We start from the raw sequence: 20,156 nt of genomic DNA, 5'->3' as shown, positions 1-20,156 counted from the left end.
AATGGCTGATTGTGTAATTGCATGAATATGCAAGTGTCAAGGTGTTCCTAATAAAGTGCTTGACTATGTATATACAAGCCACAGGTGTAGGAAACTAATACAAATATACAAATACAACTTTTCTTTTGTTTCCCAATTTGTGATTTAGCCTCAGAAATATGTTATATGATCTTTTGCAACTCATGAATGTTCCTTAGTTTTGAAACCTGAGGCAACTTACAGTATATATCATATAACACTGCAGTCAGTCAGCCCCAGTAAGACTTGTTTTTCCATTTATGCTTTTTTCTTTTATTTTTAAATGCATGAAAGTCAGTGTGTCTGTAATACTGGAAAACAAAGTCACACTATGTCACTTGTATGATGTAACCACTGAACAATAACACACTCTCCACAAACTAAGGAAAACCCTTGTGGGGAAGATGTGGGGAAGAGCCGATGGAAATCCAGCCTGGGTGTAAAGACAAGCAGCGAGACTGAGGGTGAGCAGCTGATGGTGTCATAGCAACATGACAGGCAGCGTGTGATTGGGTCAGTCCAGGGCACAGGAGTCAGGGAACACGGCAAACTGTCCAAAGGGGAAGAGGTAAGAGTGGGTCACACAGTCTAAAGTGTCTGTCTCACATCTCCACGTGAGCGTCTTTGGCTGCTGGTGCGTCCTTTATCGAGCCAGAGATGGTGTAGAACCTGCAGGGAAACAGAAAAACAGAAGCAAACAAAGGTTCAGAGTTTGTTTTAAAGATCCCCGCTGATGAAAGTCAAGCATTTAACATCCACACAATGTTACAGAATAACACAAAGTGAGTGAAATAATCAGTCACCACCATGACTCAGTGCTTCCACCTTTGACCTGCTGTCAACCAGTGACAGTCTCACACCTTTTATGAGCAAACTGTGTTACAAACTGACAAACAACATTAACAAATAGAGATGCTCCAGTATGAATGTCATATAGGCAGTCCACTTTAATGCTTAAAGAATAAGCTAATTTAGACCATAGGCATCGACCCTTGGGTGCTCCACGCTCCAGCAGGGCTTAATTTGCCTCGCTGATCAGAACCGGGTCCGCTACCTATTTGATTGGATCCATGACCTCCTCTGTCAATCAAAACCTGTACATAAATTAAGAGTAATATCAAATTTTATTCATGCTCTCTCTGTGTTTATTTCTCTTTGAAGTTACTCATAATTTGCCTGTTTTTAATGCATTTTCTGAGAAAAAAGAAAACAGCCATTGATAAATGTCAATCATCAGGTTATGCAATGATGCAAACTGTGAGTTTTTACTATACTGTATATAGAGTATAGTAAAAACATAGGAGGCTGAGGGGTATATGGATGGTTTGTGGGAGGTTTTCAAAGGTAAACACATGCTTTTTACTGTTATTTTCTGTTGTGCGGTGTTATTAGGAGATGAGCCCAATCATTGTGTGGACGTGATTTGCGCATCAGTGTCACTGCACAATGGACTGAGTCTGGTATGACTGAGGATCAGACAGACATGTGGCTGGATCTCTGACATCTGACATGTTTTCCACTACTGTATGTGTGAAAATCATGTTTAACAAGTTACACACACATATATGTAACATAAGCCGACATCATTCCTCACATTTGAGCTGAGGGAGAAAAATGTGACATATGTTCTGTCAGATACCCTTGAGAATGAGATGGAAGTGCGGGTTTCATTTAAAAAGCCCTGCATTCATCCGTACTCCACATATTGTATGAGTCACTTGTTTATTTGTCAAGTTCTCTGACTCGGCTGTAATTCAAATCACGTTCATGTTTTTCGTTATTGAAAGGTGAATTTAATTTCTGACAACAGGCACTAAACAGGCACTAAAGGTTAGCAATTTAATTTCAGCAGCCACAGCCCATTTGTGATAAATGCCACTGAAAGATGTTTATAATTGTGAATATGAGTAAATTCGATTAACCTGTTTTATCATTTGGTTTCTATAAAACAATGCTGTCTGTGCCGCAGGATGTAGGAGTTGCAAATTACAACAAAAATGATAAATTATGTTATATTATTAAGTGTAAAATTAAAAGAAAAAAAGGTTTTTTGTTATTCCGTCATTGTAATTTCTATTTTATCATGACATAATTTGGCCTTAAGGTTCCCATCATCCTCAGGGTGGAGGAAACAGGAGGAGGGAAGGATGATTGTGTTATCCAAAAGGACACATAAATACTACTACACAATAACTACAAAGGGATCATTATAATAAACTAGCTGCCACACAAGGAACCTGGTCTTTGGAGTCCCTATGGACCTGGGGCCCAAAGCAGTTGGCAGCTTGAGTTGTGATACTGAGAGGTCAAATATGGGTTAATTAAATGAATTCTTTAATACAAGTACAAAGGAAGTACTAATTCAAATTAGTAGTAATTTATTTTGAACTATTCCACTTAATAAGCATCAACAACCTAAACATAACAACACAAGAATGTCATAAAGGCAGGTAGTTACATTAAAGGAATTAAAATCACCATCAATCCAAACACAGGTAGCAGGACAGGGAAACGGAGGGAACACAGCTGAACTGACAAAGACTGAAGGACATTTAAATACAGAATGGAGCACAAGTAAAACAGACAACAGACACACATAGGTTGTTTTACAGTGAAACATAGTATGTGTTTAATGACCATTCAAGGGTTAGATTATGCTAAATAATAGAGAATGTGAAGCTGACGTCACGCCGCCTTGCATTGTGGGACGTCGGCGCCATCTTTGGAGGAACGCAAACGTAAACAGAGTGGGGAAAACGGAGGAAAACGAGCAAGAAGAAAAAGAGATGAGGAAGACGAACAAAAAGAAAAAAAGAAATGGAGAAGGGGAAGGAAAACGAAGGAGGAACGTATCGTGATAAACTCAAATTTAACGAGAAACAACGGTACACAGAAAAACTACGACTTATTAACGGTGTCGATCCCTACGTTTTGCCGTTAAGGGACTTGATTCAAGACTTTGGGGGACTTTTTTTGGGGAGACGAGCAGAGACGGCGCCCAACGTCCCACAATGCAAAGCGGCGTGACGTAACTTCACATTCTCTATAGGCTTTATGCACAGCTCCACTACTTCCTGAACTTAAACAAGCTCCTTTTGGACAAACTGATGAATCCAGGTGTGTCTGACCATTGTGACGACTCAGACACACCTGGATTCATCAGTTTGTCCAATAACATAAGACAGGAAATAAAGGAGCTGGTTTAAGTTCAGGAAGTAGTGGAGCTGTGCATAAAGCTTCAAAGGAAAACAGTATTGGCAACATGCATCCAGTCATGTGAGCTGATGTCAGTATTCTGCCTGAACAGCTTTAACCATAAATCAATAATCCAGAATTTAAAAAGTGGTCTCTACCTTGACTTTCTAAAGGGCCTGTGTTTCTTCAGGGCCTGGAAACAGGAGGATTTCATGCAGGTGTTCTTCAGGTCCGCCACTTGGTAGATGATGGGGTTGTACATAGCTGAGGACTTGGCCAGCAAGGTGGGGATCACAGACACAGGAATGGGCACCGAGTCTGGTTCACCAAACGCAGACACCACCGACACCACTGCATACGGGATCCAGGCGATCAAGAAGCCGGCACAGATCAGCATCGCCACCTACAAGAAGACACACAGCAATATTCACATCACAGAATTGAGCAGCACTCAAAGTTTCTCCTTGGTTCTATCCCCTCTCTTCAGGAGCCTTACTTTGGTCTGATTTCCTTTCTCTGCCACTGCTCCTCCAACCCTTCACCCACCTTTGTGAGTTTCATCTCGAGGCTGTGGTTGTTCCTGATGCGGGCGTCGAAGTTCGAGATCTCCTTTGCAGAGGACTTGACCTTGACGATGATCATGACGTAGGAGAAGACGATGATGCCTGTGGGGAGGATGAGACAGAAGAAGAGGATGGCCATGACGAAGCTCTGGCCGGACACGGAGGCCTGGGCCAGCCACCAGTCCAGTGTGCAGGAGGTCCCGAAGGGCTCCGGGGCGTAGTTCCCCCAGCCCACCAGGGGCATGGTGGCCCAGAACGCCGCATACATCCACACAAAAGCCAGACACACGAAGGCATGGTGGCGTTTCAGCCATGTGCCTGGGAGTAAAAAGAGAAGAAATTAAAGTTTAGTTTTTGTTAGTTACTTAAACATAACTTAATATAAACTCTTCCACTACAAACACAGTGAACTTTAAATCTAGAACTATCTGTGGGTTTGTGTTTGAACTCTTGACAATATAAGCCAAACATCACATCAGTGAATTCAGCAGTAAATTGTGTATTTTTCATTTCAAACAACACATTTGGTCACAAAAATCACATCAGTGGGAGTTCATTCAGGATGGGGAACAATGTGAAATCATTTCTGACATTTTAGAGACTAACTGGTTCGAGTCGAGAGTATTTGAAGATGTGTGTTCCTGCTTTTTGCTACTTCCACCATGGACAATGTGAGAGCTGTGAAGCTCACTCAATGCATAATACATACATGTAGTTTAAATTTTACTGCAGAGTTCCTTTAAAGAGATAGTTCAACATTTTGGCAAATTGGCCCATTACCATACATGTAATCGATAGTCATAGCAGTAGGTCCGTTCCCTTTATTTCTTGGTGTAAGCTATTTTTAGAACGGCCAAGCTGCGGCGTGAGCTGCTCAGAGCTACGCTACAGAGGCTCATGGGATTTCTTGGTTTCCCTCATCAAACTCATCAAATACACAATCCAACAACTCCACAACGCTCACCACGCTATGAGATAATAACACAACGTTACCAGACAGAGTTGTTTTAGAGGTAAGTTCATGCAAAACCACTGATGTGCGTTGCGTTCAGGGACAGTTTTTCATCAAGCAGTCTCTGTATTTCCCTCTAAAACAACTCTCTCTGGTAACGTTGTGTTATTATCTCATAACGTGGTGAATGTGCAGCTCACAACTTGTCCACCAGAGCGTTGTGGAGTTGTTGGATTGTGTATTTGATGAGTTTGATGAGGGAAACCAAGAAATCCCATAATGAGCCTCCGTAGCGTAGCTCTGAGCAGCTCACGGCTCTGCTCTGCCGTTCTAAAAACAGCTTACACCAACAAAGGTAATGAACCTACTGCTATGACTATAGGGATTATGGCAATGGGCCAATTTGCCAAAATGTTGAACTATCCATTTAAACTGTTTTCAGGAGTGGAGACTGGACTCTTGACTGTGGGGTGTGAACAGTCATTAGTCGTCACAGTATATTTCATTTCACAGAGTTAATATTTCAAAAGGTGAATCCAGCAAATGTATTTGCTCTATTCAACAAAGTAGGTAGTATGGTCAGAAAATGACAAAAAAAAGAAAAAGAAACGAATGAGCTTAATGGAAAATCAAACAAACACTGTACCTTTGAATTGGAAATGTGTCATAATTTCAGCCAAGGCTAACAACAGACTGATACAGTGAATGGGTTGATGGATAGACTGACTCCCGTACCGTATCTGAGATGGCAGATTTTGAGGTACCGGTCCAGGCTGACCACGGTCATGGTGATGAGGCTCCCGCAACCGAAGAAGAAGCCGGCCCAGCCATAGAAACGGCAGCCCTCCCATCCGAACAACCAGCGGTGGGACAAACTAGATATTATGAAAAAGGGTTTTCCTGTCACTGTAAAGACAAACATAGGGTAGGACAGAAGAGAAAGAGGTATGGAACAGAAAGGGAAAGGAAGGAGGATGTGGAGGAGGATGAAGAAAGAGATTGAGGAGAAAATACAAAATCAGTGTTAGTTTTTCAGCTTAAAGTTTCTCACAAAAGAATATTTTAATTATGAAAACTGACAGAAAATAAATGTTTGTTAATTTAAACCAATGGTTTGTGCGATTTATACTGCAGTAAACCAACTTTTACAACACAATTAATTAAAACACTGTGAAATTTGTACAAAATCAACATATTTTTCAATCACAAATACTCATATAGAATTAGCACTAATAGTTAGTAAACTATTAGTTTTGAATAAATCAGTGATGTCTGGCCTGTGTCGTCTTAGGAGATAAACACAATGTGGACAGTTTTCATAATCAGATGTTCAGATATTTATGTCTACAACATTCATCATACATCACTGTCAAGGCTGCAGAAATAAGGATGGATATTAACTGAATCACTCTTCTTCCCCTGCTTCCCTGGGGCCATGGGTCAAACTTATGAACCTGGACATATAAAACCTTTTCAGTTGTTAATGAAATGCAGTGGAGACACTAACAATCATTTATTTTTGTCCTGAATGTTTCTGAGCAAGTAAGACTAAGTAGTAAGTAAATAGAGGAAACTGCATGTTCATTAACACAGGCACAACTGTTGCAAGATGAAGCAACAGTTTGTCAAGATGACATAAAAGTTTGACTTGGTTGGTTCTGCTGTGCAACTAAAAAAGCAACATGCACAAAAAAATCCCAGTCAGTATCTTTCAGTGCTGTGACAAGAGCCCCTTTCTCCTCTCCAAATCTTTGGTTTCAAAGGATAAAAGGCACAAATACATGTGACAGCTCTTGTGACAACTTGTGACAATAGTGACTAATTAATGACCAGCGTAAAAGTGAGTAATGGCAGAGAACACTGTTGTCATGGGTACAAACACAAAGGCATCGTAGTGATTATCGTAGTAACGCTTCCTTGAACGCTCTTGGCTTTACAGTGTGCATGTTGTGTAAGCTGCTATGCGTCTTATGAGTCAGTCCTATACTTTAAGGTATGGGAATACCCTTTCACACCCAATAGGGGTTATAGAGCTAATAGAGCTATTCCTAAACCACAGTGAGTCCTTGTGTGTCAGATGCAAGGTCTTCCTGGAGAGCTGGACAGGCTGAGAGCCAACCCCGAGCGGCATGAGGGAGATAAACATCAGAACCTCTTGAGGCAAAGCTGCATGAGACATGATGAGCCTAATGTTTTCCTGGAATCACTGAAAACCCAGCGGGCCATGTGCACACGTTTGCACATGGTTTCTCACATGTTCTGAGGCTAAACAGCAATAATTGTGAGTCACGACAACAACTGCAAACAGACTTTCAGCTGCACAAATCATGCCACTGTTTTATTTGGCAGCTGCAGCCTGGTGCTACCAACTCTCATGTGGAAGGCATCAACATGGAAATGGAAAACACCTGTACTGTATGTACAGAGATGATACAGTCTTCAGTTGTTTTTATACTGTAAGTCATAATATTGTTGTATTTTATTTCCTTACTTTTTATGCAACATGATTTTAATATGTACATTTTGTATTAAAGTAATAATATTAAAGGGATAGTTCACCCAAGATTGAAATTTCACTCATTATCTACTCACCCTCATGTGGACTAAGGGCTGGGAGAAGTTTCAGAGTCCTCCGTAGCTTCTCTGAGTTACAGGGGGTCTCGGCGTAGCAGTGCATGTCCATATAACGGTTGCAAATGGATACCAACTGTCTTCGTAACAAAAAGACACACCAAAAAACATCCAAATACCTCCATGCTGCTCGTATGTAATGCTTCTCGAAGCTCCTCATCCCGGTTCGTCAAATTTGACGAATATTTGAAGAGGAGCTTCCGCTACAAACAAGCTTGAAATATAGACTTATTTAATTTTTTGGAACAATTTTGCATTTCGGGGCTTCAATACAAGACGGACATTACATACGAGCAGCATGGAGGTATTTGGATGTTTTTTGGTGTGTCTTTTTGTTACGAAGACAGTTGGTATCCATTTGCAACCGTTATATGGACATGCACTGCTACGCCGAGACCCCCTGTAACTCAGAGAAGCCATGGAGGACTCTGAAACTTCTCCCAGCCCTTAGTCCACATGAGGGGGAGTAGATAATGAGTGAAATTTCAATTTTGGGTGAACTATCCCTTTAATGTTTTCAGTTGTTTTTATGATGTGTATTTGTGTATTGTGTAATGTATTTAAAGGTATAAGAAAAGGTGCCACTGCAAAGAAGTTCAAAGTTCTATCACATATGAATATACATACAAGTTCACATAAAGGTTCAATGACACAGTAAACAGGACAGTGGAAAGAGGGTAGGGCAACCTGTGACAGTTTTTCATATCGAATTAATTTGGATGGAAATACTGTGAGAATGAATATGATCAAAACTTGTCCCTAACCTACTTTATGGAGAGTCTACAGGTGAAGGGAAAAATTAGAAAGAAGCAGGAGCAGCCATGGAATGGCTGAGGAAAAATATGTGCAAGCGAGGGAAGCCTGAGACCTCGTCACTGTCAGGTCTCTTAAAGCAGATATCAGCTTCACGGCCGTTTCGGCTAATGCTGCGTTCAAGGCAGGCTTTTGAAACCGTAAGTTACAGCTTCAAGTCACAACTACGACTTGGTAGCGTTCCAGGTAACCCGTAGCTCGTGTTTTTACCGTCCTGTTGTCTGTGAAAGTTCCCTATAACGGCCACTCGTAACTTCCGACCCGTGAACTCGTACCAGATCGAACTGGTATGACTTCACAGGAAGGAAAAACACAAAGTACGAGTTTCTTTGAACGCACCATGAGTTAGCAGCCCCCGCCCTTGTCAGGCATCAATTGGTCCTCGTGCTACGTCACCACATTCACGCGCATCCCTTGGCTGCACACACAGCCCTTCATGCCGTTCTCTCTCCTCATTGGATAACACTTGTATCCCACAAGGAAAATTTTCTCCTCGGGTTACAGCAGAGCAGAGTGACGGAGAGACTCGTGTTTAGGCTGAAATACTTCATGTAAGTGATTGCTGACGGAAAATAGGACTATTTAGGACTTATATTAACAAAAACATTCCACTGATATCTGCTTTAAGTATAAATACAATACAGTGTGTCATATGCAGCGCACACACTGCACTCTGTTCTCTTTGAATAATCTCTAAATGGAATGTCATTCAAAGTGTCCTCAAGGGTTTCCCCTTACATTCATTCAGCTGCTGAGGACTCGAAACCACTTGCAATATTGTGAGTAAAATGTTTTACATTATTGGAAGGATGTTAAAGTAGCTATAACTAAGCTTCATAAACTACTGTCCGTCAAAAGTGCTACAGATCCACTTTGCAATTAATTTGACCATTTGACATGTGCATACAGAGCCACATTGTTGTTCCTGCATGTTATTTGAAATAGTGAAGATTCTGTTGTTGCTCAAACAGGAAGAATTACTGCATTTGTCTGAGACTATTTTTTATAGTGGTGGATTTGTCTACACTATATTTACAGCAGCAGCAGGAAAGTTTATGTGAGATTGACACCATTTACTTTCAGATACAGTGCCCGTCACTTTTTAGCAATGGTTTGGTTGCTCATTTGTTTTTGATCCTTTTTGGACACGGAAGGATTTGGATTGGAATCTGGACTGATTTATTGTTGGTGTTGGTCTTTTTTCGCATTGATATAAAATAAAGAATATCACCAGACTTACGGTATCCTTTAAAGATAAATAATTTCTTATCATACACTTAGTCACACACACACTGTAGCCCCTGCCTTAAGCTTGTAGTCAAAGGCTGTTATGTGATGTGTGCATACAGTGGTGTATCCTGACTCATTATAAATTCACTTCCACAGGGATTATTGTGGACAGTACTTTACATCTAAGTCTTATTAATGGCAGATGCCTGGAGCTTCAGAAAAGTTTGTGGCTGGGCTTGCTACTCACTTGCGTGATGCAAGTCTTTTGCGAGCCAGGGTTAAATATTTTGACTGATGGTGGCACGAAAAAAAATAACACTTGGCTACAAACTAGATCATGACTAATCCTCTGGGGGTCATCAATATTCATGACGAAAGTCATTAAAACAAGGCCATCCGTTTTCAAGAGGAATCTTATAATTGACTGAAAACTTCTGTCAAGTGGAATAAATGTTGATGGTAGTGCGTGAGGAATCCCTAAAACAGATGACCATGAAATGTAGTATACTGTACATATTCATGGTCATCTAACCAGAAGACAATCTGCTATGAACCAAAGTGTTGAATGGAAAAATGGTTGGCAGCCTCATCTCATCGGTCTTAAGTGCTGAAGGGCAAAGGCTAATATCAATAATGGAGATTTTTCATAATGTTAATGTGTTTGACCTCCCTTGACCTGGGAAGTGTCATGACCTTTCTGTGTAACTATCACTGTTTTATGAACTCTCATCTGTTTTTGTGAAATGCACGAGGCTGTGACAAGACTTGAAATATATAAACCAGTTTTAGATGGAGGACTGATTTTGTTTGCTACATTATCATTTTGATTGATGATCAGGGAGAGCACAGTGCTTCCTGGCAAATCCGACTAAAGGTTTAAGAAGAGAGCAGGTCAACCATGGAAGGATTACAGAGGATTACAGCTCTGAGGATGACATCAAGTATTATGCAAGGTATAGAAATATGTAACTACAAGGTTCAATTAGATTATGTCAGTTAAATAACCTTAAAATGTATATTTACAAAATATTTGGGCATTCTTAAAACTAAAATAAATATCTTCACATCAACAGCATTACTTTATGCATCAGTCCAGATATTAATTTCTGTCTTCCTTCAATATACAAAAGTCTTCATTAGGAAAATCAAAGCGGCAAATCCAGTATACTGCCAGTGGTGCTGATACGGTTCAATTCACAAATCAATACAGTACATTATAGTCACAGAGCATAGTTTGTTCCCTGGAGGGTTATCACTAACATCCATTTATTTGTGTGTCAAAAAGCCACAGCATCTTAATTAAATCTTTGCATCCGGTGCGACAGGAGATCATGAGAAAAACAGTACGTGCCATGGGGCAATTGCTCTTGTCACAATTAGTAACTTCCATGTGATGGAATAAAATTGTCATGCATGACTGAACCTGAGTCACAAAAAGATTTTTGACGCACATCTCACCAGAAATGTTATGATGAATATTTCTAAGTTTTGCTATTGCTACAGAGCCAACAACAGATTGAAATATGTTTATTTACCAGTCCTGGCAAAGGCATTGGAGCGATTAGGGCTATCTGGACAAAGCATGAGAAAAGCCCACAATGAAATGCACACAGCAACTGAGCCTTAAAATGAGAAGTCAGGACTTATACAACTTTGTGATGTCACACAAAAAAGCGGTAACTTACTCAGGTATGTCCACCTCCATCCAACCGTGGAGGAGAGTCTCACTTATATAACAGCCAATCAGAAGAAAGGCATTCTTTTCTGCTGCTTGTTACAAAAGCTCCATAGAGGAGTTGTAAAATTACAACAAATATGGATCAACTTACACTTCTCAAAACACACAACAAATGGCTCAACACCTTAACAAATGAAACACAGAAAATATGTAAAATATGTAACCTTTCAATTGTCAAATGATGTCCAGCGGCTACCATCTTGGTTAAGCATTTTAGCATGCTAACATTTGCTACTTAGCAACACATTCAATTGAAGCGGGAACAGGAATACCATTTATTTTGAAAAGGCTAAAAGCCAGTGGGGAGTCATTAAGATCCATCTTCAGTGGGCCCAAACTGAGATAGTTCAGTCTGAACCAAAGTGGTGAACTGACTGACTGAACATCGAGTCATGCTGTGAGCTGCTGGCTAAAGAACAAAGCTCATCCCTCTAAGAGACACCGTGAGACGAACAAGCTTCTCCAGTAGGACCAGATAAAGACCTCATCACTGTTTCTAAAAGATCAATGAAGCTCAACTGAAAGACCAGCAGCAGAACTCGCAGGCTAGTGCCTGGTGACACGGTTAATTCAGCCAATCAGGTGAGCCCAACTGACCACCTTTATATTACTGTAAGAGGTCAGTAGGGTTTTTGTCTAACATAAGGGTCAGGATGAGAGGTTGTTTTTATACAATCTTCCTTTTACAGTAATATTGGAGCCAGTAAGTAAAATAGCCTCAGACTTAAAGCAGAAGTAAGCTGAATATTTGTGTTAATATAAGTCTTAAATAGTTATATATTCCGACAGCAATCACTTCTATAGAGTGTTTGGTCTGAAACACGGGTCTGTCAGTCACTCTGCTCTGCTGTAAGCCCAGGAGAAAACTTTCCTTGTATCCTACAAGCTTTATCCAATGAGGAGAGAGAACGGCATGAAGAGAACTTCACATGAAAGTACACACTAGATTTCTGTTAGGACAAGGCATTAAAGTCCCCCTCCCTCCCGCGACCCTTTTTGGTTATTTTAAAACATTCTCTGTGGTCTTTAAATTGTTATTATGAAGTTTTTAGCCAAAATTACAAAACCTGAGCCATTTCCCAGGGCTCTCCTTCTGCACAGCACCAGCAGCTCATTAGCAATGCACCTCTGAGGGTGGGCGGAGCCTGCGCCCGCCCAGCCACCCCCTCGCACCCCAGTTCGCTGACAGCTGGACATTGTACAATTACCGATTCAGCACGTTTAGCGTAAAACTCCACACTGGGATTGGATCCCAGACTGGAATATAGTCCTTGTTCACAGTGCAAGATGCTCTACCAGGTGAGCTACCTCTGAGCCAGATGCAGAGTGGGACGGAGCTTGTAGCACGAGTGCCCTCCCCTGGGGTTGTGACACGTCAACCCCAGTCTCCCTGCCAGTTTGCGTCTGCCATAGGTTCACAGCAATTTGAAGGCAGAAAAACTATTTCTGCTGATATGTACTCTAACACAAGAAAAATGCCACAGGAACATGTGAAAAGCACGAAAAATACGATTTTCATGGGAGGGGGTCTTTAACGATTTGATCACAAGTGGACAGCTTATCAGACCAGTACACACCTGGTATTACAAATTGATCTCCACATGTGTCTGGACTGACAACTTGTATGTGTGTGTGTGTGTGTGTGTGTGTGTGTGTGTGTGTGTGTGTGTGTGTGTGTGTGTGTGTGTGTGTGTGTGTGTGTGTGTGTGTGTGTGTGTCAGTGCTGATACTGATGGCAGGCTGCCACAGATACTGTAAATCAGAGCATGAGAAACACTGTGACAACTGTAAAAATCTTTGTGACATTGTGGTCAGAATAATTAGTCTGTGGCAGACTGCTGAAAGAACATGGCCACATGTGACTCAGACCAACTCTGAATGTGTGTCTTTAATGTGTGCTCGGTGTGTTCACACCTGAACTTAGAGATGTTCACTTGTGATTAGATTATCTGAGACTCAAAGCCAGATCTGTGTAGATGGACAGCAACATGTGTCCACAGTGGAGATGATCAGAGCAAACCATTGGTGAGCCGCTACATGAATATACACAGGCCCCATTATAAGAGATACCTGTGGGTAACTGTGGAGTAACTGGCCGTATTTTTTTGTCAGCCCTAAATACACAGTGAAATGATAGTACAGTTGTTTTCAGTGGGTGTACTGTCTGTAGAGGCTATTTAGTGTGTCGCCGCAACGCAGAAGCATAAACCAGGCTTAAGTGTTTAAAAATACACAGCTTGTGCGTATTCCTTACATCATATTAATGTATGTTTAGTTTAGACAATAATTAAAAAATACATTTTCTTTTGGTACAGATACGTTCTAAAACATTTTCACATTTCAAACTTGGCAAAGAAGTGGTAATAGTGATAGTAAGACTTAGGAATGAATGAAAGGTACAGTACACCGTGTTCATCTTTTCAGTACTGTGAATGGAAACTGGGCCTCGAAGCTGGGAATTACCAAGGGGTGTGAAATTCAAACATTATCCGGCTGGATTGGAAGAAAAATGCATAATATTGTTTTTGATCTTCTGAGTCAGAGTGAGCTGCAAGACAAGACGAGACTTTTTTCTCTTTTTTTTCAATTATTCCAAAGCTTTGCTGCAGGACCCCCAACACCTGCCGATCCATAGAGACTCTACGACATATGTGAACATCAAAGACACAAAGGCTCTGAAGGCCAGCATACATTGCTTTGACATTGCCCTGGTCTCTCAAAATAAATACCTTCATCTTCCTTTACAATGTGTACAATGTGAATGTATATCTGGGGTGCTAGGTGATGGACACGTTTCAATGCATTATAAATTAAAGTTTATTTACTATTTACCTTATGCAGTGAAAAGCAGGCTAGTGCTGAATGAAAGGTTAATGATGCAGATCTGACTGCATTCAAATGGACAATGAGGAGAGAAGGTGAAGAAGGTGGAAGGTGAAGATGTGAAAGCATTTATGGAACACAAAAGAAAAAAAAACATTCTGCAAATGACAATATCAGTCCATTATTTTCTTTCTTCTCGCTGTTTCGCTTCAACCAGATCTTGTAGGAAAGATCTGGCTGTGGGCCTCTTTCCTGATTGGCTGGCTCTTTTCTGAGAGAGCCTGTAATGAGTTGTACCATTTGTTTTCAGAATTTGATCATGCCTCAGTGTGTGCCACCTAAACAGAAAGTCACAAGAACATAATTTTGTAAACACATGGAGGGCAAACAACACAGCAATGTCTGTATTATTATTGGCAGTGGCACAAACCTCCGAATAGCACAAAGCTGTACAGTCTCAGCTGTTCTTGAAGAGACAGGCTGCAGAGAAGCACATGTCAGTGTGCAGACGATGTGAGGCTGATGGACTTTAGCTGAACCACTGAGTAAGTGAAACATGATTAGTATTTAAGTTACTGTGGGAAAACCACTGAGCTGAAGAAGTCAGAATTTTAAAAGATTATAAGACTGCAAACCTTGGTAGAGAATTATCAAATCACAGGATAAAAATGGGGATGTTACAATTCACATACTTATTAAAGGGATAGTTCAACATTTTGGCAAATTGGCCCATTGCCATAATCGCTATAGTCGTAGCAGTAGGTTCGTTACCTTTATTTGTCGGTGCAAGCTACTGTAATTCTAGAACGGCGGAGCAGAGCCGTGAGCTGCTCAGAGCTACGCTACGGAGGCTCATGGGATTTCTTGGTTTCCCTCATCAAACTCATCAAATAAACAATCCAACAACTCCAAAACGCTCTGGTGGACAAGTTGTGACCTGCACATTCACCACACTATGAGATAATAACACAATGTTACCACACAGAGTTGTTTTAGAGGGAAATACAGAGACTGCTTGATGAAAAACTGTCCCTGAAGGCAACGCACATCAGTGGTTTTGCATGAATTTACCTCTAAAATGGCTCTGTCTCATAACGTTCCATTATTATCTCATAGCGTGGTGAATGTGCAGGTCACAACTTGTCCACCAGAGCGTTTTGGAGTTGTTGGATTGTGTATTTGATGAGTTTGATGAGGGAAACCAAGAAATCCCATGAGCCTCCGTAGCGTAACTCTGAGCAGCTTGCTGCTCTGCCCTGCCATTCTAGAAATAGCTTGCACCGACAAATAAAGGTAACAAACCTACTGCTATGATTATAGTGATTATGGCAATGGGCCAATTTGCCAAAATGTTGAACTATCCCTTTAAAGATTAACTGTTTTATGCCACAAATAATGAGGATGCCAGCGAAAGAGAGTAAATCTTCATGTGATGAGAAAGACGGATTTCGTCATCATAAACCATAGTTTACGAGGTATGCTATTACTCAACGGATGACCCATTTTGGAATAAAACTCTTCATTTATTCTCAATAATATACTGATGTCATGATTCATGTCACAAGGCAATACTTGTTTAATAACATTTATTGTGAACCAGGACAACTTCATAAGCGGCTGGGAGGCAACCACATGGGCTGATAACCCTCTGTTCTCTTTCAGGACACACGTAGCCTCTGTTGACTTAACTTTGACTCTGTGTGAGCAGAGTGGGGCATCCACAGGTCAGCTTCCCACAATGGCTGGTACGGCTTCTGCTGCGCACTCACAGCAGAAGCCATACAAGACCAGGAAGATAAGGTCAAAGGATCATAAATGCCAGTGATGGTTTTTAGCAGTTTTTTCTATAAAATGCTCATAGTTCAAAAAACATGGATTTGACAAATGGTTAATATTTTTCTATGCAGCACTTTGAACGATTCTCAGAGCTTGTCTCCCAGCAAGGAACAGCTGAAGGTGGCCGAGAGATTTCGTCTCCTGCATCTTGTGGTTTTCTGCAGCTGAAATCACATGATATTGGAAGAAGCCCCAGAAACAGAGCGATGCATCTTCTTGTTATTTCAACCATGCATTACGTTCAAACCCTGACATTAACATTCATGTCAGTCAGGAAAGCTAAATAGGTTCTCAACAAGCTGCAGCACACACTGATGTACACATGCTCTATTAATCTATCAATCTATCAATCAATCAATCTATCAATCTATCAATATATCTATCAATCAATCAATCAATCAATCAATCAATCAATCAATCAATCAATCAATCAATCAATCAATCTATCTATCTATCTATCTATCTATCTATCTATCTATCTATCTATCTATCTATCTATCTATCTATCTATCTATCTATCTATCTATCTATCTATCTATCTATCTATCTATCTATCTATCTATCTATCTATCTATCTATCTATCTATCTATCTATCTATCTATCTATCTATCTATCAGTGAAGAGCATGAAAGAAACCACATGACCAAACCACATCCTACTCTATGTTGATTTGCACATGTGATATTTGAATAGCTTTGAGCTACAGTTTATGAATGGAAGTGTCAAGCTGGCTAACATACCCAGCATTTGTTTTCATACAGTTTATTTTTCTTTCTTTCTTTATTAGATAGCCAGCAGCATGGATGGTTGTGTCAACTACTTGATAGCAGATAGCCGTGTCTGATTTGTAGGGAAATACATCAACAGCTACGAGAAGGATTGCCACAAAATGTGGGATGATTTATAAAAAAAAATCAATTCTCCTCCAGGAGCATCACCAAGTCAACATTTTGGATAGATTCTTGTACCCATAAAAACAAATGACAATCACCTTCTTGGCACTTCTCTAACTGGAAGCTGAACATTCACCAACATCTTTACGTGTCTGATTATAACAAGTACATTTCAAGGCCAGTTGTCCGTGGTCCGACTCAACCTGAGTTATTTGTAAATGTTTTTGACCCGAACCCGGCGAGAACTCCGACTGACCGAAGGAAAGAGCTGGAGCCTATGCAGTCAATGATCGAAGCACGCATTTGTTTAGAAGAAGTTTGATCTGTGCCAATTAAACTTCTAACTGAATGTGTGGTCCTCTATTCTCACTCTTTTAACCAGTAAGAATTTTCTGAGCATAAAATATAAGCCGGGTCAGTTCAGCAGTTGAAGCAAATAAAAGCCCAGGCTTCTATTTGAGAATTGACAGTAAGTGTGCTGTTATCTCATCCTCCTGCTGTTCTGATAGGATCTTCACCTGGCACACCGTTCATCTCTGGACATGAAACACCAGACTATCCCCGTCCAGAAAGGTGGCAGGAAAGCACAGAGCAGTCATTAGCTTGTGGGAGGTAGATCAGGCGTCGTGATGATGAATTTCTGTCAAGCTCAATCTGAGTTTAAAAAAAGCAGCTCCTCATTATTCAGATCTTTCAAGTGTGGTCACTGGCTGATTGCTATTCATTCTGACAGCTTGCACGACCTTTACATGCATGTAGTATAAATCTGCCCCTTTAACAGCTGAAGTTAAATGTATGCCTGGCTGCTCAATCATGCGGCAGTGTAGTAATGAGAGAATCATAATCAAGATCTAACGCCATCAAGCGCACTGTGCTGTATAGAGGTATGAAAGAATGGAATTCACTGCCGAAAAATATCAAACTCACCACGAACACAAAGAAATTCAAAATATTAATAAAACAGCATTTATCAAAGTAAGACAACATGGTCTATCTATATATGGAGTATATTTCGATGGATATATGATATGTGTTATTATAATGTATATTCTGTAGAATATACAAGTATGATGTGTGATGTGTAATGATGTATATATGATATGTAGAAATGTGAGTAATAGGATTAGTATGTGAACAATTAATATAACGAAGAATGAATGAAACACAGTTAAGAAATGTAAACACTTATTCTGTTTTTGTTTTGTTAGGTTAAGCATATCGCTCACTTGTTTTTTTGTTTTTAATTTTTATAATGTTTATGTTTTGTTTTCAACTGTATATTTGATACTGTTGGACCCCAGGAAGAATAGCTGTGGCTTTGCTGCAGCTAATGGGGATCTTAATAATAAACAAATAAACAAATAAACAAATCAAAACATCCACGTTTTCCTTTGAGGTGTGAGATGAGTCAGAGAGAAGTTCAGTTTTCAAATATTAATGAAGGGAGAAAGTTAATATTGTACCAGAATCAAACTGATCCTGGGCCAGTGACTGACAGATTTTGAACAATTACTGTAACAGGGGACAACAAATGTGATTTGTGAATTCAAGAAAACCAAACAAACATTACGCAGCCAGAAGATAAATAACCTCATCTTATATAGAGGGGAAGAACTACTGTGTAGGAAAGGAAATGACTTTATTCCTTTCCCAGTGTCTTCACACTATAAATGAATCAATGCACAGCCTAATGCAACATGTATGACGATGGACTGAATGAGAGAAACACTGGCTGACTGACACTTGAACATGCACATTGAAATTCAGGCCTGTTGCATTTGTTTAAGCTGATGAAAGATAATTGTAGTTATTACTTGAAGGGCTTTTCTTCATGGATAAGAGCTGATGATATACTTTGCATTATAAAGCAGTGGGTGATTTTCACTGTTTCCAGTGATGTACTTCATTGAGATAAATGAATAGAATAATGCACTGGTGTTATGATGTGATATTAGATTTTTTTTTTTTATACCAAATGTCTTTTTTTTCTTGCATTTAGGCTATTCTTTCTAGTTCTGTAATCATTCCAATGTGTTTCAGATGTTTTAGGCTTGTAATTCAGATCACTGAGGAGGATATTTGAATATTGTATAAAACAGAGATTCAAAAGCATTTGGTCTCCGCCTCTTTAGATAAGATCCCCTTAAAGAATGTATTATATATCTCTCCTGGCAGGGTTGCAACATTAGCAAAAGACAATGTGCTTTTAAAGAATATGTTAAACATTTGACGTGAAGTCAGGAAATTAGAAGGGTACAGTAATTACTTCTCTCTGACTTTCAACCTGGATTGCAGGGCGGCCTTGCTGACTGGAAGCACAAGGAAGGCTCTCCCTGCTTATCTCTGTAACAGGAGTATTATTGACTGCTTCAGTCAGGTTGATTGCTGCTTTGAAATGACAGAAGTCAGGAGAAATGAGTTCAAATACACTGCAGTAACTGCTCTCTACCTGCGCTTGTATTTTCCTCATATAACAGGTGCAGAACCTCAGTGCACAGGGGGAGACATACATGAAAATGAGGTATTACATAAATGGAATGAAATTTGATTGATTTCATTGACATTTGACAGTGATTCAAATAGCAGTTGAAAATGTATAAATGTATTCATCTTTCCTACACAGATACGCAATCTTCAATGCACTACACATAGGGTAGACACACGTGGAAAAAAGCTACGTCTTCAACAGATAACTACACATAAAATAAATCATGCTTAAAGTAGCTTTTGTACTCTTGTCACGAAAGAAAGAAAGAAAGCTCATCCACAGGCAAACTGGTCCCAGAGGAGGGGCCGAACTTCCTGCTCTGAAACTATTACCTTATGGAGTTTGTTTCCCCGTGATCCTGGGAGTTGTGTTGTTGGGGGCAACAACCCCGAGGCAAAGTGGTAGGGTTAAACCAAGGTCAGCAGAGCTGTTTGGTCTGTGTTAAACAGACCAGTCTGCTTCATTTGGGAAGGTGTGACAGCTCACCTGAAGTGAAACCCGGAGCGGTTCATACTGTTTGCAGTGTGAACGCTCACCAGACCAAACACAGGACTGTAGGAACTAGGAAGTGTCGCAATACACAGTGCATCTGTACACAGTGTGTCTGTGTAACGTTAGCAACACCAACAGCTTGTAGTCCGTCATCAATCTTATTTTCCTCCGGTGCCGTCACCCTCGGAGAGAGAGTGACCCGTATGGTGGTGTGTTGACCGAATAAGAAATAGAAAAGCTAACTTAACATGCTTCATGTTTGCTGTTTGTTTTTCCAGGTCAGGAAGGAGGGATTTCCCCTTGTTCAATCCACGAACCCTCTTTTCCACTACATGACATTATTCAGAAAGTTTGGTGCGCTTCAGAAATGGCAGTGCGAAAGCACAACCAAACAAGTGATGAACAATTTTACAACTTTCAGCCACCAATCAACCAATCAGTCCTCTTGGTCAGGTGTGAAAACGACCTTAGAGAAAATCTATA

General features: G+C 40.3%; 1 protein-coding gene across 1 annotated transcript in view; it reads right to left on the bottom strand.

The window, feature by feature from the left end:
* Positions 1–604: 604 nt before the first annotated feature.
* The window catches only part of opn5 (opsin 5), a 53,761-nt gene continuing 34,209 nt past the window's right edge, over positions 605–20,156 (bottom strand). The window contains exons 4-7 of the mRNA XM_084001166.1: positions 5,464–5,634; positions 3,760–4,094; positions 3,372–3,616; positions 605–687 (exon numbers count right to left, since the gene is read on the bottom strand). Coding sequence (XP_083857292.1) covers positions 621–687; positions 3,372–3,616; positions 3,760–4,094; positions 5,464–5,634 — 818 coding nt within the window. The 3' untranslated portion in view covers positions 605–620. The remainder of the gene's footprint in view (positions 688–3,371; positions 3,617–3,759; positions 4,095–5,463; positions 5,635–20,156) is intronic.

This window comes from Trachurus trachurus, assembly GCF_905171665.1.
Source record: "Trachurus trachurus genome assembly, chromosome: 24".
Lineage (NCBI taxonomy): Eukaryota > Metazoa > Chordata > Actinopteri > Carangiformes > Carangidae > Trachurus > Trachurus trachurus.
The sequence above is the reverse complement of the archived record's forward strand: the minus strand, read 5'-3'. Positions and strand labels throughout refer to the sequence as shown.